We start from the raw sequence: 25,999 nt of genomic DNA on the forward strand, positions 1-25,999 counted from the left end.
TATCTCCATAAATCAGATCATCATCATCATCATCATATCGGAGCTACCAAATTTGTTAGTTGTGTGAAAAAAACCACAGTACCCGAAAGAGTCTTTACCTCAAACCCAATCCAGAATACAAATAAAAATCCACCTCAAACCCATTAATATTCACCTTCCTAGAGCTTATCTGATTCACTCCATTATGAATTGGTTATTCTTAAAATGTTTATGCAAATGAAAGTAACGTGTTTAAAATAGAGTTGAGAAAGATGTAAAACTAAACGGCAAACAACAAAAAGTGTAAAATAGCTCCAATCTATTTCCTAATAATTTACCTGTGTTTGGAAGGCAAGTGGCCATGCTTACAGTTTAAAAGCACACAAAAGTTCTTCAGGAAAATTATACTATCTGTATACTTAGACATACAGTATGTGTGCTGCTTTTCCAATAAATCATCCATAAAAGGACCAAAGAAAAAAAAAAAGAAAATTAACACTGTATTAAGACAAAGCCATCACTAGATCAATGACTACCGTGACCAGGGTCTACTGTAGACCAGAATGGGACTCTCTGGGGATTGTGAAGCTTCAGAGAAAAGGCAAATAAATAAATAAATAAACAAACCCTGAATGATCAAAAGATTAACTTAAAAATAAAAAACTCAAGCAAATGGCTACATACGTAATCTGATTTCACCAGCATACTTACGAAGGATGACGTGGGTGATAACGAATGCAAATATAAAGACTGTCAGAAAGGACAGAGATAAAATAAACATATAAAAAAATCTGTAGTTTCTTTTCCCCACACAGTTGCCTACCCAGGGACAGTGGTGATCAAACCGTTCTGAAATGAGAGGCAGAAGAAAAAAAAATGGAAAACAATTAATAAAATGCTGTTTATTTGAAAAAAAGCTCTCTGAATACTATATTAAACCTCATGATTTAACTGGCATTTGCAAATTAGCCACAAAGAAATTCTTATTTAGAAAGGAAAAAATAGGAAAAAAAAGAGGAGTATTTTAATGAACCTTACAGCTTTTAAAGAAATAAAGCATGGCTGAGGTGAGCTCCTGTTAAACTAACAGTATTATTATGATAAATTGTGCAGTCAGACCAATAAGCATGTATTTATCCACTGTCACATAGAGCGGTACCAACTCAACTGTATTTTATTTTTTCAAAATAAGGCGTTTTTTTCTTCCAGTCACTCTTCTACTCAAAACTGGACTTTCTGATGTTGTTTTATTTATATCTGTCATGATCATACCTCTGACTTATGGCTACTATCATCTCATCCATCCATTATGGTATATGAAATATTTACACCCTCCCACTTCCTTTTATTGCTTCACTCAAAATATTCTCCATTCTAGACCACCTATTTTTCCACTTAAAGTTGACACTGCCATACAAAATCATTAAAACCAGCAAAATCATTCATATAAAGCATTTTTCAAATGTTAAAATTCAGACAGTCTTGTAAATTTGCTTTTTTTAGTTTTGGGGTTGTTTTTTTTAAATAATCTATTCAATCTTGTAGGAATTTTCTGAAAACTACACAGTATAAAAACTGGTAGATGTCATCTGAATGCTTTGTTACCCTTTACGCTACAGACTCCCTCTTCTTTTTACTAAACCAAACCCTTTCCCTTTATTTCCCTGAGAGATTAACTCATTCATGAGACAGAAAGAGGCCAGAGCGGGTCAGAAATGAGTTTCCCCAACACTGAGGAAATGCCCCAGTGCTGGAAAGCTGCCAAGGGAACAGTTCGCTTTGCTTCAAACCCAGGCAGCCCAGACCCTCCCCTTTCCATTCCAGTATACCAGGTAATAGAAACAGAATGATTGTCAGGAAACAAACTGGCATTTCCTAACTTTGCTTTGGAGAGATTACACTGACAGAATTTAAAATTTGTTAATCAAATCCAAGATCATAACATAAGACAGATGCTCTCATGTTGACTCTCTCTCACACTCTGATCCTCGTCCAAATCCTGTTTTGTTTTCTGTGACTTTTATGCCTTCATTGACGTACAATATGAAACTATTTGTAATTCCACAGGAAAGGCAAGCTATAAATTTGAAGTCCTTAAGCCCTATGTTAAAAAGGCACATCTGTCCAAGCACACCAGTTTGTTTTAGCTGTGGCTTTATGTTAAAGACCTACATTAGAGGTTTTCCTTGAAAGATGTATTTAGTATTATCTTCATTAAAAATAAAAAAGTCAAAGCAACATGCAGAACAGACTTCCGAGTTCACCAGACTTGCAGGTTTTTTTTTAAAATGGTTTTGCGTGACAGCTGTTTGGACTGCATGTTTCTGCCATAAATCTGTTTCAAATTCCAGTGAGGCTATTCAAGGTGAAGTTACTGAACTTCCTTAGGGTAAGGCTTCAGAAATACTTTGATTTAATGAGTACTGCTAAGAATACCAAGAACTACACACTCGGGTATCTAAAAGAGTAGGTGATACTACCTTTCTTCAGTGCAATACAGTTGTATTCCCAAAATAAGTTGACACTGAATTTGAACAGTGCTTATTTTTACATTACATTTGTGCTTCAGAATGAGTCCTTATATTCTGATAAAAACTTCACTTAATGGGTGCCTAATATAACCCATGAGCAAATAATAACGCAAAGAAAAACACAGTTACAGAGCCGCTTGAAGTGCATAATCCTAGGGTACTTTGTACCCTACTGCTTCAGAAAAAAAAATCATGACATGTCTTTGGAAGATGAACTCTGCACATTCACATTCATTCTCTTCTATTCTGCCACAGTAGGAATCAACAAATTATACTGACATAAAACTCAGGTTCTAGCTATGAAACAGTATTTAGATATACATAGACATCTATTCAATAGATTCAGATAAATCCAGACAAACATAAAACCACACACATATATGCACACCCCTTTCTATAAACACACATACTTATATATATACACACATATATATTCCTTAATAAGACTGACCTTGTCACTCTTGCCCAATTTCGTCTTCAGACTTTCTTGGTAAACTGAAAGGCTCTGCTTTCTCAACAATTACCTTACCAATCATCACGAAGCTAACTACCTACCTAAGAAGTTTGTGAAGCAGAAATGGACAGAAAAGGCTACGAAAATATGATATGAAAAACATTGCTACAGTGTTAAATCTGAATCAGCTCTAATAACAAAGAAGTATCAAAGGGTTTACGTAAGTGTTATGAATGAATAAACTGGGCCTCATTTTGTTGTTGTAAAATAGAAAGAGATGTGACATTTATGCTATATGCCACAAAATAGTATATTAAAGAGCAAGAGATTATTCTACTCAGTAGAGCACAAATATGTAAATCCAAGTTAAAGATAATAGTCTTACAGCTTGTGGGCAGCTCTGCTTAGTTTTCAATTTAAGAGAAAACAGCTAACCCTGGCAAAATGAAGACAAATACTGAACAGAAACTTCTAATGCTGTTAAGAAATATAAACTCTTAAATCTAGAGCTGTTTCTTCTTCCTTCCAATAAGACATGGATTAGTAAGTAATTAATGAAGAAATAACAGAATAACTTAAAGTTCGCCTCTGGCACTCCAGATGCCTGCAAACAGAGAAACCAATGATTTGGCAAAGGAAGCTCTACCTGACATCTTTACTTGGCTTGGACAATGTTCGCAGCAAAATTAAGATTTACCTTAAGTGAAAAATTAAAAACTACTGATGCTGAGAATAACTGAGAATTCTGGTCCTCGTAAACTTAAAATGCAGAACAAACATAAATGCAACTGATTTTTTGTGAAGAATAACAGACTGTTTAGAGGAAATTACTGCAGTTCTGGTTTAAATTTATAGGGTATGGTTAATGTGCTGCTGTACTTGATCATACACTTGTGACAAGGCTAATGTAAAAAAATTTAAGATAAATGAAGTGGACTAAAACATTGGTAATACAAACTCTTGTTAATAAAAAGTGTATTAGAACTCTTAATAAGGGAGGAAGAAAGCTGCAAGTGCTGAAAAGTTTGTCTTTGGAAGCATCCCATGGATAGAAAAGTTGTGAGAGATCATCATCCTGCACTCTATTTTAAGCAAAAGTAGCAAGGTATTTGCCTTCAGGATGTGGTATGATGTTACAGCCATACCTACCTAATCGAGAACCACTGCTAAAACAGATGGCCCAGCTTCTCCTCTTTTAGCAGTCCTGTGAACAACCTCTTGCCTGCATGTTTATGGCTCTCTGTCCTTAGGCCAAGCCTGGTGTTAATTTTACCATGTGTGGAGCTCGTTCAGAGAGCCAGATGAACTTAAAACTATGGTTAATTTTCCACTGCCTAGCTCCCCAGACCAGTTTATCACAGTATCAAACACCAAAGCTAGCCCAAGTTAGGCAGTGAAAACACACTGTCAGAGAATGGATGAAATGACCCTTTCAGAAGCAGCTGAGTGTCAGCCCAGCTGTAACATCAACCTTACTACAGGTTAACACTTATCAGGACTGCAGGAGAAATCCAGTTTTGATTAATTTTTCAGGGTCTGAGAACAAAAGCTGAAGCAAACAAAAAAAGACTGAGAACATGTGTGAACAGTTTATAAAGTGAAGCATCAATGAAAAGAGGAGATGGGTAAATGGAGACTACAAACGGTGCTGTAAAGACCACAGACAACAGAAGAGGTAAGAAGCCTCAAGAGCTGTCAGTAAACCCGCAACAGTGAGTTTATTTTACTAGTCTTTACCAAGTGATCAGCAACTTGGAATTTGGATAATAACTTCTGTGGATAGCCAGCACTCTTATAACCAAAATCTAAGGGTGAGGCTTCACAAAATAACCAAGCCAATCTAAAAGTTTAGTGGCAGTGAAAGAGATGGCCACATGCTTCCCTTCCTGCCATTTCATCCTGCTTCCTTCTTTCATTGTCCAAGCTGCTGATTAGTCAGGTCAGTTGCTGAACTAGAAGGAAAGGAAAAATGCAGATATTTTGTTCATTGCTTAGTAAGGAAAAACTGACTTACCAATTCTGTGCGTTACTAAGGGCACGTGAACAGGGACAAAGGAGAGAATCACAGAAGTGGGGAAAAAAAAAGAGGATGAAATTTAGATACTGTCCCTTTGGAAGTAGCAAACTGTCAGCTTGACTCAGTGGAATCATTACCACTCACCTAATGGTCTATACTAACTGGATGACAGAAGAACATACAAGTTACAGCATACTTTACACATTTATCTTTTTTTACCTTCTCTGAAACATTTACATTTGAAAACCTGCTCAAGAAACATTAACCACTGGATATCTCAGATAAAAACAAAACCAAGAATATTTACCATTTTAATAAGCAATGATCTTATAGATGGAGAATGCTTCCTTCAAATGCCAGATCGAAGCATGTTCCTTGCTGCTCAAAACCAGAGTCAAATCTCTACTTTTCCATAGCACAGCATGTGGACTCTTTAAATCCTTAAATGTTCAGCTTCCATTTTTCAATCATTACACTCCAGGAAACCATGCACAAAATGACCCCAATACTTTCCTCCTCTTTCAAAACATTTAATAAAAGCTTTATAATTTACAAGGAACAAAAAAAGTACTTTTACACAGAACAATTGTAGGCCAGCTTGGACCTTCTGTGTGCAGCTTCTCTCATCTATTCACACTGGGATTTCAGAAACATTTATTATTTATGGTTTCCTTTTTCCTTTGTTCAACTGGATCACTGCATGCCAACATACATTTTCTAAAGCTTAATGTGAAGGCAGGTCCCAAAGACAAAACATCTATAGGTGCAAAAATATCTAGGTCCCGTTACTAAGAGATTCCAACAAGCACCAAGTTAGAATTTACTTGGATAATTCTTCCCCCTCATTCAAGTAAAGCATTGTAGGGCAAAGACACAAACATAAGGCATTCACCGAATGTTATCATCTTTAACACATGCAAACAGGCATTCTAGGACTGGGAAGAGTCAATAGCCTGCTATTTAAATCTTGCATCAGTCAAAAAAATGACATTGCAACTCAACCAACTGTGCCAGCATTACACAAAATTATTTTTGACAGTAGTAGTAGAACACAGGACTACAAAGTCTATTGTGATGATGCACACTGAGCAATTATGTAGAGATACCGACACATCTGCACATATTTATAGTGATGACAATTACAGCTTTTTGTAGAACTGATGTCATGATATGACCACATCTATTCAAGCTTCTTGACTTGATATTTTGTATAACAAATGGTACTTTCAGAATTTGATTGCTCTTGGAATATTTAGGAAAACAAATGAGGTTTTTAGAAGTCCATTTAAGGAATATTTTTTATTACAAAAAGTATTTATTTTCTTCTAAAATAAAGCAGTCCAATCCCAACAGCTTACTCAATGTCATGTATGCATGCACAAAAGCAAATACAACCATGGCATTAAATCCTTTACAGTCAGTTCAGAATGTGTGATAATTTAACATAATTAATAAAAAAATCCAATATTCATAGCATATTCATAAAAATTATCCTTAGGTCAGATGTTCAATTCCACTGACTGAAGTCCTCACTCCTCAGAAAATTGCTTTATTAATGATATTTTTAAAAGCCACTGATAGGACTTGTCATCAATAGGCAACAGCAATCAAATACATGGATCAATTTAATCTACACAACATTCACCTGCATGACAGTCATTCCCCTGACAATGCCTTTGCTGTTACTTTTGTGGAATGAAATCAGAGTAGAAATTTTTATGAAAAAAAAGATGAATAACAAAAGACTGATTGCAAGTTACATTTATATGCATGGTGATGTTATTTGAGAACATCTGTTATGGACAATACACAATGGATCCTTTAAATCACTGAGCTTCAGTACTTTTGTACTCTGACCCCAAATCAAAACACCCCAAGAAAACCAAAGGGAACAGAAAGAGCCTTCTAGCATCAAGTTTACATTCAGGAAATATTCACCAAAGGTTTATTCTAGGTTACATTCTAGACGCTACACTAATCTCTACAAGATGATGCAAACTGAAACGGCAATATAACATTGGGAAAGATGGGCTTCTATTAATGAAATAAATTAATAATGTGCATGGGTATCTACAAGAAGTAGTCAAACGCAAACACAAGGGCTACGCAACAAATATTTCCCTCATAATTGTTCAAATACTGTCCCACACAACTAAGCTATTTAGGTGGGGTTAAGAAAATCAGTTGCAATGTCAACTTTTTCCATGCTAACCAACTTCAGTAGTGGCTGACTAATGTTATTCACAAAAAGAAAATAAACATGTTTATTTTTTCAAAAATAAAAAAAAGTTGATTTGTTTGGAAAACATACAGTCATTGCCCTAGGATAGCTCATGGTAATTAAACTGTATTGTCACATGGCTCACTTCACTGTTACCTCCAATAACAAATATTGACTAATTAACAATGAGACCCTTTGACTGCATGCACATTAACAGTGACATTTTCAAAGGCAGCAACAGCAGTTTAGAATGACTGTTTGATAGGTATGAAGAGTGCACAGCAAAGGACTGCTTAACAATCTCTCCTTACATACCTATTCTTGTCAATATAGTATCTTTCACACACTGGGAACCAAACAAGTGCCACACACCCCCCCAAATGTGGAGGAAGAGAGTTAAAAACCCCAACTTGCCCCTAGGGGAAGCATAATATCCTTACCAGGTATCAGCATCCACAAAGTTCATGGATTTGTTCCTCTCTTTTCTATATAAAAGCACAATATTTTTTTTTACACGCTTCTGTGGCTGCCTTATATCTGCCTTTGAATTTCCTAACCATCTTTCAAATTGTTATTGCACTTCTAAGTTTTGTAATATTCCCCCCCTTCCCCCACACCAGTAATTAATCTTTTTAATTTTTACTCTGACATCTGAGACTTACAACATCATTTACACAGTTGGTTATGATGATCACCTCTGCTTTTTTTTATATGCAGACCAACACACAAGCCACAACCTCTCTCTGAAGCAATCTATAACATTATTATCTTTTTAAAAGAGACTTTCTGCCATATTTCACAGTACGTTGACTTAGACTTAAATTTTACACACATTCCATGCTCCCTGAATTTCTAAAGTACATCTAGCATATAGGTGGCACACTCAAAGACAAATAATATATCACTTCTGTAAGTACTGCTATGTACTCCATTTGGCAGCTTCTTGAGTGCCCCAAAAAGGCAGTACAAACAAAAGCAGCCAAAGCCATTTCTCACATGTAAAAACTGGGAAAAAATATACAAGAAAAGGGGGGGGGGGGAGAAGGACATAGCAGCCAACTTGGTAGCTTTATAGTTTTAACTGTTCAGCTATAGAGTCACTTCAAGAGAACTGGAGCTAAGGTTTAACAGGTTCAAAAATCAGACCCCAAAATAAAGTGAAAATTGTACTCTCTTCATTGCAGGAAATATAAGGAAAGAAAGAGGGAAAGGTCATGAAAAGGAACTGAAAGCAAGAAGGGAGATAATAGGCAATGAAGGAAGAGTGCTTCAGAATGAAATTAAACCCAAGCAAAACAAAGTTCTGACATGAAGCAAATACACGCTGATTGTAAAGGACCACAAAGTCCTGGGAAAATTACTCTCAGACACAGTGTCAGTGTTATAAAAACCAAACTGTTACAATGCCACCTCTCAGCTTGTTGTTGAAGTAATTCGAGTTCTCCAGGCTGGAAGATGGTGGTATCTGGAGGGAAAAGTTTCTCACAGAACACTCTGGTAATTCCTACTCCTTGTCTTATGTTGTGTGTGTTACGTGCGTTCTAACAATTAATTCCGTTTTAAGAAAATAGATTTACAACACTGGTGCTTAATCTGGAAAACTACTTTTAAAAACAATTATTTTATCCAAATTTTGCTGTTTGGCGTACTGCTGGGTACATAACACATTGTATTTTCAAAACAATAAATTAATGTCATTTGGTCAAGACCAAAACCAAAAGACAATGCCTACAATTGCCTGGCAGATGTGCTTTACAGAAGCAATGATTTAACCAGAAAGGAGGTGTCTATTTGGCTTCTAATATAGCATACTTTCTGTCAAAATCTCTGTCAAAATCTTGACACTTGGTCTCATGTTTAGAATCTATATAGGAAAGCAATCAGACTTACAAGTGAGAGAAATCTTACCTCCTACAGAAAACAGAAATATTGACAGAAAATGCCAGTATGGTATGGGTGCCTTCAGCACTACTGGCATGCTGGTTCCCGGTCTCAAAAAGTTTATACTAGGTACAAAGAAGGCCGACTAAGATCCATCAAGAGCTACTGAAGAAAAAAGGGATAACCCCCCAGGGTTCAAGAAGGCTTATGCTGAAAATTTCTGAGCACAAGACTATTCAGAAGCAGCACCCCCGCATGCTCGCCCTCTTCTGCCATTCTTCCCCAGAGATCCCCTCTGGCCATGGCAGGAAAGGGGCTACTGCACAAACCACAACTGTGGTCTAACTTAGTGTGCCATTCTCATGTTCATCGGTGATCTCTGAAAAATGAAACTAAATGTTTCAAAGTTCAGTGGTGACATACAATTTGAAAAATCTGAGCTTTGAATCCTCTGCAGAAAAAAAACATGTGTGCTACCATCAGTACTATATTTAAATAAATTGTTTGGAAATAGTTAGCCGTTTCTTGTTCAGCTTTTATTATAGAAATCAAATTAAACAATTTAAGACAAAAAAATATTTATTAAAACGAAATAAAAAAAGGAAATTACACCATTGATGTTGAAATGACCAAAACCAAGTTTACAAAAAGTCATTTGGTCATTTCAGAAGCAAGCCCAATCACCGGCTTCTTACTAGCACCACACGGTGCAATCAAAACCTCTTGTCAAAACTCAGCAATCAGAATCATAGAATGGTTTGCGTTGGAAGGGTCCTTAAAGATCGTCTAGTTCCAACCCCCCTGCCATGGGCAGGGACACCTTCCACTAGACCGGGTTGCTCAAAGCCCTGAACAACCTGGCCTGGAACACTGCCAGGGAGGGGGCAGCCACAGCTTCTCTGGGCAACCTGTTCCAGTGTCTCACCACCCTCACAGTAAAGAATTTTCTTCCTTATATCTAATCTAAATCTACCCTCTTTCAGTTTAAAACTGTCACCCCTTGTCCTATCATTACACTTCTTGATAAAGAGTCCCTCCCCATCTTTCCTGCAGCCCTCTAAGTACTGGAAGGCCACTAGAACATCTCCCTTGAGCCTTCTCTTCATCAGGCTGAACAACCCCAACTCTCTCAGCCTGTCTTCACAGGAGAGATGTTCCAGCCTCCTGACCATCTTCATGGCATCCTCTTGACCTGCTCGAGCAGGTCCATGTCCTTCTTATATTGGGAGCCTCAGAGCTGGACACACTACTCCAGGTGGGGTCCCATGAGAGTGGAGTAGAGTAGGAGAATCCTCCCTCGACCTGCTGGCCACACTTCTCTTGATGCGGTTGGCTTTCCGGGCTGCAAGTGTACATTGCTGGCTCATAGTCAGTTTTCCATCCACCACTACTCCTAAGTACTTCTTCCACCGGGCTGCTCTCAATTCACTCATCATCGCCCAGCCTGTATTTGTGCTTGGGATTGCCTTGACCCATGTGTATGACCTCACACTTGGCCTTGCTGAACTTCATGAGGCTTGCATGGATCCACCTCTCAAGCCTGTCCACACCCTCTGGATGGCACATCCCTCCAGCGTGTCGACCGCACCACAGAGCTTGGTGTTGGCAAACTTGCTGAGTATGCACTCAATCCCACTGTCCATGTTGCCAACAAAGATGTTAAACAGCGCCAGTCCTCAGACTGACCTCTGAGGAACACCACTCATTACTGCTCTCCATTTGGACATCGAGCCATTGATCACAACTGCTAGTGCAACCACTGAGCCAATTCCTTATCCACCAAGTGGTCCATCCATAAAATTCATGTCTCTCTAATCCAGACACAAGGATGTCTTTCAGAAGTGTCAAATGCTTTCCACAAGTCCAGGTAGATGACGACAGTTGCTCTTCCCTTATTCACCAGCACTGTAACCCCATTGTAGAAGGCAACCAGATTTATCAGGCATGATTTTCCCTTAGCGAAGCCATGCTGGCTGTCACCAATCACCTTCTTATTTTCCACGTGCCCTAGCATAGTTTCCAGAAGGATTCACTCCATGATCTGATCTTGCTGGGCACAGTGGTGAGACTGACTAGCCTGTAGTTCCCTGGGTCCTCTTTATTTCCTTCTTTAAAAATGGGTGTTATTTTTCCCCTTCTCCAGTCAGTGGGAACTTTACCGGACTGCCATGACTTCTCAAATACGATGGATAGTGGCTTACCCACTTCATCCACCAGTTGCTTCAGGACTCATGGATGCATCTCATCATTTCCCATGGACTTGTGCACCTTCAGGTTCCTTAGATGGTCCGGAACCTGATCTTCTCCTACAGTGGGTGGTTCTCCATTCTTCCAGTCCCCATCTTTACCTTCTGTGTTTGGGCAGTATGGTTGGAGCACAGGCTGCTGAAGACTGAGGCAAAAAAAGTCATTGAGTACCTCAGCGTTCTCCATATCCTGGGTGACCAGGTCTCCTGTTTCCTTCCAGAGAGGGCCTGCATTTTCCCTAGTCTTTGTTTTATCACCAATGTACCTGTAAAGGCTTTTTTTGTTGCCCTTAACATCCCTGGCCAGATTTAATTCTGGCAGGGCTTTTGCCTTCCTAACATGATCCCTGGCTACGCAGACAATTTCTCTGTATTTCCTCCTGGCTACCTGTCCTTGCTTCCATGCTCTGTAGGCTTCCTTTTTATGTTTGAGCTTGTCCAAGTGCTTCTTGTTCATCCATGCAGGTCTCCTGGCGATTTTACCTGAGCTTGAGCTCAGAATTTATGTCTGCTTATTATTCTTTTTTTTAAAGTATTTATCTGTTGTGTTTATGTGTACATTATTTTAAATTAATATGTAATTTTTAAGCAACATAATGGTACATAGAAAACTCTTGAGGGGCTTACTTCTAATTATTGTTCACAAAGGTAATTAAAGAAAGTAAATCAGGAATACATGCAAGATATTTGTCTCAGAGAGTACTTATTCAACCAAATGTGTGAAGGTATTACAGAAATGCAACAAACTACGTTTGTATGAAAATCCAGATTCTTCTGCATACTACTAGGAAAATACTGTAAAAGATAAAGGAGTTTGAAATATTACTATGGGTAGAACTCTAATTAGTTTGGTGGGGGTTTTTTTACAGCTCTTTTTATCTAAGTATACTATGCAGCTGTTTATAAAAAAATTAGTGACAAAATGAAAATCAGAAACAAGATCAAGTAACAGATATGCTTACTAGACAACAAGAAAGTCAGGATTAATTCAAAAGAGGGAAAACAACAACAATGAATAAATTTTTGTATGTACTTACATATTTAAAATGCTGCTAAGAACTCCTTACAGAATGAAAAGCATCAATAGAAAACATAGAATGAAAGAACCTTGCTTTCACACTGCATTCATTTGCCTAGTATCGTAAACCACCTTTGGGTAAAAGTACTGTTTTTTGAGCAGTGAGTACTGATTTGAATAAAATCTCCATTCCTGTATCACATAGTCTCTGTAGTTAGTTTATAACTATTCAGCAAAAGCTTCAGGAACTATGTGGTAAAAAGGAACACACAGCCATATTGGTAGAGAGTTGCAATCATAAGTGATTTAAATATCCATATGCATGTTAAGTAGGAATCTTTTTGCATTCGTTTAGTTACATCAGTAAGGAACTAGCAAATGATAGTGCCACAAATACACTCACTGCTACTGTCAGACACAAACTAAAATGAAAGAAAACAGTCATCGTATAGAAAAATCTAATTTAAGAGTGGTGGTAAATTGCATAACACATTCTGATTAAGTGTACACTCTTAGACTGTTGGTTTTCCACAAGTACGTGAGCAATCCAATTTTCTTGACATCTATTTTTCACAGAAAATTAATTGCAGGTACTTGTAGATTTCACTTTTTGCATTCAATACACCTGAATATTTGTATGACAAATACCTGTAATCAGGAAACAAAAGTACTATACAATGTACCCTGAAAAATTAATAATTTATACAGATTCCCATTATAATTGCTGAAGAGAAAAAAACACAACAAATTCTTTCTAATAAATGGATGGAATTATTTTACAACAAATAACTTCAAATTAAAAAATATGCAAGCAGAAATGACAATCATCATACCTGTTTTATAAGCAGTAAATACTAATCATCTTGGATTCAACTATCACTTATATGAATTTACTCGGACTCTTTTCTGATATATATATCTGAATCATATGAATGTCATATGTCACATACCACATGTGAAATCATAATTCACATCTGTTGCTTCATCACAGACATAACCAGAAAACAAAGATTTTTTTAAAGTTGTTTCCCTGCCATCACTAACTCTATGTTTCACAGAGTAGGTTTTCCAAATTTAGTATGAAAAGGACACAATCAGATTACAGAATAATCTGTAGAAAAATCCTTCATACCAGTTTATTAAAAAACCTGAAACCTTATTTTAAAATAAGCTTCAGAATGTGTGTGGGAGTTGCTCTTATTTATGCAGTCTCAGAAAAGACAACAGCCTTTAACTTTTATTTACTGCACTGGTCAACAACTGCATTTTCATATCAGGTTTGCTGAGCAATGCCACAACACTGTAACATCCAGGTTACACATCTGATAGAGTATTTTTCTGAAAATGTGTCAAATGCAATCCCTACTTGCCAAGCTCAATAGCTTTTACAACACTTACAAAATTCTAACACATCAGAAAAACTTATTTACTGAAGGAACCGTCTACAGATACCAGTCAACTGTATAGAGCCAAAAGACTAAGCTTTTCACTCTGATGTAAGCATACTCCCTAAATGAGTATCATCTAAACATGAAACTGTAATTCTTCCAATAACTGCTCTGAATCTAAAAATATCACTGCTGAATGCTGCAATTACATTTCTCAGCTGGAGACATCTTTCTACATTATTTTCTTGAATGCATAAGGTCCAGGCTCAACAGTGTGCTGATCAGCTGACCTGAACTCTAAATTTTATCTCATTAACTAGAAACTACTCAGATTTTATTGGTGTGGTTTTTCGGTTTGCTTTTAAATCCAAGTATATTTTGATCACCTTGTCTGCCCTCCAAAGAAAATAGTCATGAAAGAAGACGAGATGTTCAGAGGAAAAAAGAACCCTATCATCACACAATATCCTTAAGTTCTGATAACTACTTACTCTCAAAATAGCATGCTTGCCCAGTAATTTCTTATGGATTCTGACTTTAAAATTTCTAGTTTTAAAACTGTTCAAAGGTAAGAATCACGTGCAGTGTGTACTCTGGTGACAGTGCAAGCCAAGCTCTAACCATCTGAAGTGTGCCTTACAGTTAGTCTGCAATGAACTGGAGAAGCAGCTCCTCGCCCTCAATTTAGTTTGGTGAAGGAAACAATTCTGAGACTCCTGTAAAGTTTGGTTCTCTGCACTGGAGAGTTCATCACACATACTATGTGGCTATTCAAATTATGTTCTTTGTTTTGCAGAACAGGTTAGGAAAGATGTATGCATCAGAAGATATTTTTCCTTCTTACATTAGCAACAACTATTGGTTAGGCAAAAACTCTTCTGCCGCTTCTAAAATTCTTAACATTTAACAGCTTGTAGGAACAAAGGATGAACACAGCAAGTGACCTCATGAGTAATCTTGCCACTAATGCCGATTCTTTTCTCTCTTGTATTAAAACTATTCATAACAATATATAAGCTACTAAATTGAACATATGCTGTATCTTTTTTACTCACCTACGCAGTTATCACAAAGGCTACAATGTGAGGCACGAGGTGGGCGGAAAATCTTGCAAGTAAAACAGTATTTTAGTTTCACTGTCTGTCCATTGATGATCACTTCTTTTGTTCTGGGAGGGGGGCGATATCCTCCTGAACTGGAGCCATTTGCAATATCTAAACACAGAAATACAATGCATTACATTTTTCACATGAGCTATGGTGTATGCACAGAACTGTCCTTGATGGCAATCTATAGCAAGTTTCAAATTTATATTAACACGCTTAAAATAAACAACTTTTTTTACCTTCTCATTCTCCTAAAATAACATCTTGCAAAAAGATAGTTACAAATCAATCTGAATTAAAGCAACCACCCAAACCCAGTTCTGAAATGCTGACAGCTACCTTGAATCCCAAAACTCTTGCACTCTTATATCCCATAACCGTTCATAGAGAATACATTAAAGACAACTATGACTTCTGGTACAGGATGGTAAAACTTGGACAAGTTATCTTGAGGATTTTCCTGAATTTTTTAGAATTCCTGTAATAATAAAAAGTCTCTCTACAAGCGCTGCAGAAATTCTACAGCTGCCATATAGAATCTGCAGATTTACTTAAGCAACAGCAGCTCTGTCATTAGAGCCTGGCATATGGTAGAAAGAAGATCAGTCATCACTCTGAGATCTCTTAAATGCTGTGAAACAATTGAGCACATTCAGAATAGTATTTCACAGCTCTAGCTGTTTCAAAGTTTGAAAATCTAACTCCCAGTGTTAGTTTTTATACATCTTGAAGTTTGTTACATAAAAATAGCTTCCAATTACCTCATTTGGTACACGTGGTGGGGTTTTGTTTGTTTGCTTGCTTTTGTTTTCTTTTAGGACATCAGCATTCATTTTTCCAGCAACTAAAGGACTAATTAGGCTAAATCATTAAAATTTCAATTTTGTCCTTTAAATGTGCCCAAACTGAGCTGTAGTCTGAAAGCTGAACATATAAAAGTGGTACCTGTTACTCAGTTTATCTGTTCTTGTGTAATCCCAATCAAATCAAACCACAGAAGTGAAAAAACCCTAAATTTTTACTCTTGGACAGGCAGAACGGCAATATCAATAGGAAAGTATAATACATTATTTTCCAATATATGAATGAAGCTACATTGCAAAGTCACAGTCACCTGCACAACTGTGTTTTAAGTTGTCCTCCTCACTTTCATGTTGGACAAGCATGAGGCTGGATGACAGGTTAGTAAAAGATCCATGACTTCTATTTGAGCTCAAATGGTTAGAAATACCACTCACAATTACAGTTTCTGCCAGGTCAGCAGATATATTTACACAGCCTACAGAGTACACATTTTGCAAGGGGGTAACTAGAAAGCCTCCTACCTAGCAAGGTATTCAAATTAGCGACAGCATAACTGTGCCAGCAAAGGTGTAATTATATAATATGCTACATTTGGCAGCAAATCCAGCTTAAGAAGTTCCCATCTGCGATGTGCTCATCCACTCCATAAATATGCAATTGTAAAATTATTTGTGAGACACCACTGTAAACTTGACCACTGAAACAACTGGCCTTCAGAAAACTCTTGGAGAAGAGGGTAGAAGGAGGGGAGCAATAGCTGAGAATGATGGTCAGGGTGTGAAGCTCCTAAGCATCCCTTATGAGAATGAAGTGGTAAATACTGAAGAAACAGCAACTTAGAGGCAGCCTACTGGACTCTGATGAGGTAGAGACATTTGCTTGTGCTGAATCTAAACCAACCCTGCGATGGGTCAGGTCCTATGATCTGCATGTAAAAGCACAGATAACTGTGTGGCTCCTATAAAAATCAATAATACTGTTTTTGAACTCAAGGCCAATACTACTTCACACAGTATTTTTTGTTAAATAGGTATTGCAGTACAAGCTACTAATGTATTTACATGCTGAAGCATAACTAGACAATAACAAGTGTTTAATGTGAAATATGAACATTATCTTGTTTCCTTTTTGGTTTTTTTACAGTTATGTTGTTTAAAAGAAACTCATTAATTAAATGATTGCGATTTTAAAGCACTCTAGCAGATACAAGAATTTGATTAGGTCAATAGAAAAAAATTAATTTCTTCAGGTTACAGAAAAATTTTAATTCAGAACTAAAAGTAAAGTAACTAGAAGTAAAAAAACCTAATTCAGAACTAGATCAGAAACATCAGAAAAGATGTTCTTTTGAGGGCATAGCACAACTGTGCTTATACTACTTAAAGCTTACAGAGACATGGATGATTTCTAAATCCAGAAAACAGGGAAGAATTTCCTATAATTCAGAGATTACATTAAAAAAGCTTCAATTTTTACAATGAGAACTTCTTTAGAACAAGTTATCATAGGCTGCATTTCATGTAGTACTAGTACAGATCTACCTTGTAGTACCAGTACAGATCTATATAAGACAATACTTTTTAGGGGAGAGAAACACCATAGGAAGTTTTTGTTATTAAAAAAGCTCCTATAGCTGATTTTAGTTACTAACGCTGAAAAAGATAAACATATTTTAATACACTGTACTTCCAGTGACATCATCACCAGCAGGCTTGTAACATTCTTAATCCTTCTATAAATCCATGGGCCTTACAAAACACAGTGTTATGCCCATTTCTGACTGTAGTCTGGTCAAGATAAATTGTGAACAAAAATGTAGGTCATTAGCCCTAAGTGGCTTTTTATGTAATAAAGCATTTAACACATGCATGCATAACATTTTCATTAATAAACCAGTGATTTCCATCTGATACTCATACTCAAATTTAGGTACATAATTGTCAAAAATACTAATGAAGCGTGAATTTTATATAGGTGTAGCTTTCTATACTGCTAGAAACATTGATGCACCAAATTTCCTAAAATAACACTAAGATTTCAGATTTTCTTCTTTTACAAAATATTATTCCTGAATATGTACCTAATTATTGAAAGAAAATTACTTAAACCAGTCAATGTGAATTGTTTTGAATAAAAGCACTCTTTTTTCCTAATGAAACATTTATGTATAAAAAACATACATTGACTAAACCGAGCATTTTCCCACCTTTCCAGGAGTTAAAAAAGTACACTGTATTTATTTTATTTTAAAACAGACTCTGGCAGAATCTCAAAGGCAACTTCCCTCCTCTCTGGTGGAGAAGGGAGACTAGTAGCCAGCCCATTATACTCACAACACTGGCTTCCTAAGCGGATTTCCTTCCAAACCTTTGCAGGGAAGTTCAACTTCACAGAGACAGCAAATCCCAGCTCTCTGAGGAAAATTAATCTCAAAATCCAAGGGTGAAAGCTGATGAAAATGAAATTAATGAAAACAGTCTTTCTGACTTTTCATGGACTCAGGATTTTACCCACATTTCTAAATGGCATAATCAAACCTGAAAGTCCTAGTCTTTGTTTATTAACATCTATTTTTTTTCTGGAAATAAGCATCACGGCAAGGTCAAATGTGCTTGGATTTAATCAGATTTATCTAACCTAAATGTGCTAAACATGTCCTGCTCTCACAGTGATTTTTTCAGTCTGTAATTAGCCTTCAGTTGGACTGCCCATACTTGGGTTCTAACACAGTTTTATCTTTTAATATATGCGATCCCTTTAAGGCACCATAAGATTAATCTTTAGGGAACCACCTTCCCCAAATAAATCTGCATTTGACCACTAATTTTTACATTTTCCTCTTCCAATACATTACTGATGTAGTAATGCAAGTTGTTTTATAAAAAGGGTAAAATTTTCTCACTAATGGGATTGCCTTCTATCCTCTCTGCTCTGCCACATTTTATAACTTCCCTAGCAGTGTTAAATGTTCATGCACTAGATGGGGCTCCAGCATTTTTATTACCCCAAATATACACGCTATATCTTCGCAGGACCAAGGTACCTGAAGTCCTGCAAGAAAGTCACTCCAAATATTTAATGGAGATATATACCATACAGTCTAGTAACCTTCTAATGTGACAACAAACTCCACTTAGATCTCTCAAATTACTCTGCTGAAAACAAATGGGAGGTGCTGTTTAGATGAGACACAAAGGCTTGAATTTTGTATACATATAGCCAGGATTCTCCTGCTCCATCAAGCATTTGATTTTTTGGTCAACTTTCCTAAGATAGCAGGACAAACAGTTTCTAGAAGGTCTCTCCACATTGTCTCTACACAAATTTAGCAAACCTATCATTCAAGGTTTGTCATCAACTCTAAAGGGACACAATTTCAATCTTCAAACAGTATCATTAGAAAAGTCAGTAACCTGAAGTAATGGTTCCTGCTAAGAGAAACATATAATGCAGTGAAAAAAATCTTTATGTATGACCTATAACAACTGAAGAACAACAACAAAAAGAGCCCTGCAAAAATGCAAACCTCTAGGAATTGTCTTCCTCTAAGTTTAATCACTTAAATCCAAGCTACATGCTTAACAACAGTGGGCTAGAAGGGAAAGAGTAATTTACTTTTTTTTTTTTAGGGAGAAGAACTTAAAACAATTTTTTTTTTTCCAGGCAGTAATCTCAGACCTGGCTTAGACTGAAACCAGCAGCTGCTAACTGCATTCTTCACATAACTCTTCATCTGATAGCCAACAAGAGATACCAACCAAACATTGCTCCTGACTTTAGATAAGAGACTTACTGCCTTGATTTCAGAAAAACCTATGTATTATTTTCTTGAGTGGAATTGCATCATCTTCTTCAAGTCCAAAACTTTATGTGAAAGGCATTCTTGCTCCCAGAAAGAAATGTAATCTTCAGTGATTTGATGAGGGAAAGAGTAAAGCTTTCTGAAAGACTTACTGATGCACAAAGTAATTTTACTAAATTTATTTTTAGAATGTTGTTTAATGCAAGCAATATCAGGTATGAGTATAAGCCTACCAAACTGGTAGCCCACCTTTAGAGAGAAAGCAAAACATACCCAGGTTGTACCCACGAAGTTGTATGTGCTTGTTCAGGTTATGGTCAATTCTTTGAAATGCCTATGTTGTGGTACAGATTTAATCTTATAAGGTTCTAAGGAAATCAAATTGTGCATTTCAAAACAAAGACAGACAAGGAATTTTGGAGAAGTCTCAAATATAGTCCTGAGCATCAATGAAAATTAGAGAACTAAGAAAAAAAAAATATTCCAGAGATGGCATGCTGGTGTAGCTAATATACTGAGTTTCAGGGCTTTTGAAAATGCAAAAGAAAGGAAGCAGAAACTGTGAATTGGTCTGAACTGGTTGTACAGAATAAACTGGGAAGATAGAAGTAAGTTACCCTGAAGAAAAATCCAAAGCATTTCCTTTTTAAGGTTGCAAGGATAAAATACCATGATCATATTTTTATTTATCTGCATCACCTATCCAATGTAAGAAAGATCAATATTGTGGAAGAATTGTTAATCTTGTATACATCAAATGGACCAACGCTTTTCCATCTGTGAAATCCATTCGCCTGGGTTTGGTTATCGTTTTAAGCCTTCGTAGGTTATCGTTTTAAGCCTTCGTAGGTACAAGTTTATTATCCTATGAACATCTTTCCACTTGAGGTGACTTCACATTAAACTAACTACAAGAGACAAGTAACTGCAAAGAGGTTACAAAATAAGGCTGCTCCTAGTTTTCATGTTTCCATCAAAACAACAGCCCCTATCAATATAGTATTTTGTGTGATCACAGAATGCATGCTTATATTCAGCATGAAAAGTATGCAACTACTATTGCGGTTGCTCTGGAAAAAATTACTTTTCAATTTTCATGAAAGTTATAATCAGAGTAAAAATACTGCATTAACAAATCTATTCTCTCATTTAGACAAAAAAAAGTCCTGCTGCATTTGCATTTAACTATTATAGCACTCTTATAGCAAATAACCCTACTTTGTCTTCAGTGATTTTGCATTATACAAGTCTCATGCATCTAGTCACTTTTCCTATTATATGAAAAAATACTGGAGTGTTTTAAGATTTATGCTCCTCCCCTCTCTTCGGCCAAATACATATATTTCTTAAGTATTTTCTTACTAGTCATGTTTCCTAGACTTCTCTGTTTTGCTGCTTTCCTCTCGAGTTTCCACACATGTGTCAAAACCTAGACAGTGAACTGAGCCCTCATCATCACTAGGTATTGCAGAATGTGACACCTCCTCGTTCATGTAATGACTCTTCTTCTAATGCATTCCCCAAAATCTCCTTTTTGACATATCACAGTGCTGACTCAATCTGTTTGTGGATAATAGTTAAGTCCCCTTTTACTGTATCATTTGCTACTTAGCCTCCTTTTTGTTAGTATCTGTCTCCATTTGTAATCATGCATTTTATATTTGTTCCCTAAATTTGCTATTTAGAATATATTAAAAAAAAAAAAAATTCAAGCCAAGTGCTTGCAAATTCCCCCAACTCAGCATCAATTTCAATGTTAAGCATATTCCCTTTTTCTTGAGCCCACAATCAGTCTCTGCAAGAGCCTACTTGATCACTTAGCATTTGCCACTAGAGCGTCTTTCTATAAAGTTGCTCATTTACTCTGTGGTAATTTAATCCAGACATTATTCCCAAAATTTATATAGAAAGAATACCATGTAGGACAGTATCAAGAGCTCTATTACAGTCAAATTCAGCACAACTGCTTCTTCTTTTCCACCAAGGAGGGGCATCAGTTTGGTTACATTTGATTTGCTCTTGAAATACTTGGTTGTTTCTTTTGAGTCTTAAATGGCCATAAACCCCACTTCCTGCCAGCCCCAGTTCTTACAATTTGATTATTTAGCAGTTTGCTCCATATCTTTCCAGACAGAGAATAGTTTATAGAGATAGGACAGATATAGATAGGTATATTAGATTGACAATTTTTTTCTTTTTCTTTTCACTTCTTCTATTTTCTATCTTCTGACCTGCACCGCCTATCAGCTGTCAAGAAGTGTGCAAGTTCTCTTCTGAGATCAGAGTGCTGAAGCCTTCAGATTACCCTGTTACTTCTCCTTTCCCAACTACAGAGCATGCCTTCAGCTTCTTTCTTCCTCTGACCTCTAAGAGGGCCTGTCCTGTTGTCTTCTACTGTTCCTTGCTGGTTGTAACTGACTTTATTCCCCTTTTGCCTTTCTGACACTTTCCTTATATGCTTGTGCCACCTCTTCATGCTCACCTTTAGAAACTGTCTCCACTTCCAATACAAATATCTTTTTGACTGCAATCTTCATAAAACTACAAATACAGACAGAATGGCCGCTTTCTACACTTCCTAACCTTCCTCTGTATGAGGATAGCTTGATGATGTGCATTTAATTTAATATGTTTCAATAACAAAGGTCCCTTTTGCTTTGTGGACATTCTTTTTAAAAAAATTTTTTTTTTAATTTCTCTCACTTTTTGTTTGGCTATGAACACAGATGGTGGCTGGGCCACTACCACCTCACCAAATCCTCAATAAACAACTGCCTTCCATTTGTGTACCCTAGTGGTGGAAACAGCAGCATCCCAGCTCTGTTAGTCCTTCATCTTCACCTGGAAAAGGGCAATAGCCTAGGTGGAAACATTTCACATCGTCAGCATGACCATCCTGTTTCCAAAAAGTCACCTGAATGAATGGAGTACTAGCAGTTTCTTTAGAAGGTCTTATTTTGAGAACTGTTCTCCTTAATCAGCTTGTCCTATTCTATGTTTTCTAACACACAAAAATAAAGGTTAATAAGCTTTAAAAAGAAATTCAAAATAGCATTCTTAAATCAGAATTCCTCCTCTTTGGGCATAAGACTCAAGTATCTAAGAACTACTTGAATAAAGTAAAAGCCACAGATTGGACACATTACATGCATGAATTTTAGAAAAGTAACAATTTGGTGAAGGTATTATTTTTAGGTCATTTATCTGAAGAATCTCTTGGCAAGATGCGTATTACTGTTAACCTTGCACCCTGTCTTTAGAAGGTTCCTTCAATTCAAAAGGTACAGCAAATTCCTAGGCAATCAAACCAGAATGATAGTTTTAGAGCACACGGAAGCTTTCCTTTGAACTGCAGAAGCCATCCAGCTCTTCCTGCTGCACAGATACAACTCCACTGGGATACATCTCTTTAGGGCACATTAAAAAATATATTTTAATAGTACAAAAATATTTCTTCCCATTTCCATTGTTGATTTCAGAATCACAATTTTAGGGTAGAAGGATTTGTTATAGCTACCTCGTTTGTTCCTCTCCATTAGACTTGCCATAAGCCCTCATGCTTGGGAACCTGAGCCCCAAACTCTGCATTTGTTGGCAATACATTTCCTCACTTCAAGGCTCCATTGACCCTTTTTGGAAGACTACAAGTTTTGCTTCTGCTGAAGGTAAGACAGAAGTTTTGATCAGCTCAGCAGTCTGAACCTGTGATACAAGTCTTGTGCTACGATTTTAAAAGAAAGCTGTAAACACCATTTCAGACAGTCACACAAAAAAACCATTCTGACTCTCCTAAACGACTTTTCAATACAATCTTTGTCTTTTTTTCAGTACACAATTTATATTTTTCATTTTCTATTTAGCCAAAAATCTGTATCTGACAGACTTGGTCTTTAAGGAAAAATCATTATTGTCACCTGCTTATTTGAAATAATTTATTTCTTGACTTAGATCAATGTTTCTTTGAACACAGGGCAAATAAGCAATTCCTTGAACAGAAACCTGTGCTTGTATTTTGGACTAAAGCTGGTACCTTATTCTAGGTAAAGGATTCCTTGAAAGAGATAATGAAACCAGACTGTAGCACTGATTAGGAAAAGGTGCTAAACGAATGCTTCATTATATTTTTCCATATTTTGATGTTTTAAAAAAAAAAAAATCAAGCAAAAGACTTGATGAGGTTTTGTAACCTAAGCTATATACCTTATTTTTGGGGTTTTCAGATGCTTAAGCAAGATGATTCAACCCCTTCTGAAACTCAGATGAATAGCAAACATTTTAATACCTCTATCATATTAGAGAATTTGAAGAAAGGAGCTGAAACCTAGCACATGCTGTAGCCTTTGAGCTTAGCATGCAACTTTTTCTGCACAAATTTTGGCAGAAGAAAGATGGGCAGGATGGGGGAGGGAGCAGGTCACAGTTCAGATATCCTCAGCAGCAGCTTAAGAGCTGCAGAGTTAACTTTCTGATTTATTTACTGCAGAGTAAAGGTTAACTCCATTTATGAACAGATTATGAACACTTCATCACTGCAGAGAAACTAAGGATATCACATTCTGGCAGAACAGGGTTTATTGGAGACTGCTGCCGTCAAGCACTTCGGACAAGGAACCTGGTCCTCCCTCCTACCATCACAGAAACACAAGGTGAGTAATAAACAGAGTGGAAGGAAAGATCAGAGAAAGAGGAAGGACTGACAGAAAATAAAAGATGCAACCAAGTAGAATCCAGGTAAGAGCCATGGAGGCAGGGCTGAACAGAAATACAGGAAAGACAGGGCAGAACACAGGGTGCATGTACATAACAGATGCAATAAAAGATCCAGAAAAGAGTCCTGGTGTCAACTCTAAATACCAGAACGCACAGAATTCTCCAGAAACAGGAACTAAAACAGAAATAACTTTTTGGAACAAACTGCAGTAACTTGTTTTTCTGTCAAGGCCCTAATAACCAGAAGTGCATTGTTATAGTGCTGCCTCCTGCCTTACCTATCTCGGTTTTCATTACGCAAAGAACAACTCAGAGCTCCTTTTGACTATTTTTGGTGTGTGCTCATAACCACTTGGATTATGAAAATATTGTATCCAAGACATTTTCTATGCCAATTATCAAGCTGTACTGGGTCTGGCTGAGCTGGATTTGGTTTTCCCCTATAGTAGCCCTCATGTGGCTACTGCTGAGCAGGGCTTACACAGCACCAAGGCTCTTTCCGACAACTTCCTCCCTCAGTGGGACGGGGTGGGCAAGATCTTGGGAGGGGACACAACCAGGACAGCTGACCCAAACTGACCAAAGGGATATTCCAGACCATATGGCGTCTGTCAGTATAAAGATGGGAGAAAGGAGAAAGGGGGTGGGGTCATCCTTGGTCCTCCGAGGCAACCACTATGCATATTAGAGCCCTGCTTCCCGAGAAGGCCCTTATAAAGTGACTATTACACCACATCCATTTCAAAGCCATAGATACAATTAAATATTGCATATATGGGTACTCGATTTAAAGACTGAGATATTCATTACCTGTGGTTAAATTGGGGAAAATCCTTTAATAAGAGCGTATTTAAAACCTGATGTACAGAACACTCTAGATTTCACCAAGTAGCTGAATATAGTTGTGAAAAATATCTGTCACAGAGAGATAACTAAATTCTAATATCTACTCTTCAGCAACTCACTTGCAATCTCATTTACCAGACCATCATCATTATCATCTTTATAAGTAATTACTGAAAAAGTAAATTTCCATTAGAAAGGCCATCTGGTTTACATAAAAAGTCTAGGCTATACAAGTTATTGTTCTGAAAATTTTTTCCCCAACTGCACCATCATCATTACTAGTAGATAATCAGCAAGTAAATTTCAACAGCAGCTTCATTAATGGATTTTAATTTCATTTTCTGCCTACGGGACTCAAGAAATTCAAAGAAACCGACACAGAAATGGAAAAGTACCCATAGAGGTGACAGGGAACGTAGGACAGTACCTAGATGAATACTACTATGCTTTTCAGCATCTTACCCTCCTCTCTGTTCCTTTCTCAAATGCAAGTGTGAAAGCCTCCCACTGTTTAGGAAGATTTTCTTTCATTAGTTTGCAAACAGTTTAAGGAATTAGGACTATGATTTTTCTGTAGTTGAACTATCAGCCACCAGTGGCACAACTCAAAACACCACACCCGTCTTTCGCTTCTAAACTGACAACCACTTGTTTTCACTCAAACTGTTCTCAGTAAGGGAAGCGACAAGTATATCCTTACTTTAACCAGAGTTAAGATAACTTCCCTCAAAAACATTTTTCTTCACACAAAGTTATGCTCCAACTTTTCATTACAATGATCACACATTATAGCAGGAATAAATTATTCTCTCAATCATTAATACTTGTCTCATTACAAAGAAAAAGAAACAAACCAAAACAGAACACCAACAGTAAGAAGCCCAACAATTTGTCTGCAAATCTTGCTGCTAACCAACTCTGAAATCCTGTCCTTAGCCAAAAATGGGTTTAAAGAAATATGTTAATATGTGACAGAAAGACAGTTGGTTAACAGGG

The 25,999-nt window shown here is 36.9% G+C and overlaps 1 protein-coding gene across 5 annotated transcripts in view; it reads right to left on the reverse strand.

The window, feature by feature from the left end:
• Positions 1–25,999, reverse strand: part of ZDHHC14 (zDHHC palmitoyltransferase 14) — a 115,687-nt gene that overhangs the window by 22,860 nt on the left and 66,828 nt on the right. For all 5 annotated transcript variants that reach the window (XM_074896511.1, XM_074896509.1, XM_074896512.1 and 2 more), the window contains 2 exons: positions 14,791–14,949; positions 691–828 (listed from right to left, as the gene is read on the reverse strand). In XM_074896511.1, coding sequence (XP_074752612.1) covers positions 691–828; positions 14,791–14,949 — 297 coding nt within the window. The remainder of the gene's footprint in view (positions 1–690; positions 829–14,790; positions 14,950–25,999) is intronic.

Source organism: Athene noctua, chromosome 1, assembly GCF_965140245.1.
Source record: "Athene noctua chromosome 1, bAthNoc1.hap1.1, whole genome shotgun sequence".
NCBI classification, from domain to species: domain Eukaryota; kingdom Metazoa; phylum Chordata; class Aves; order Strigiformes; family Strigidae; genus Athene; species Athene noctua.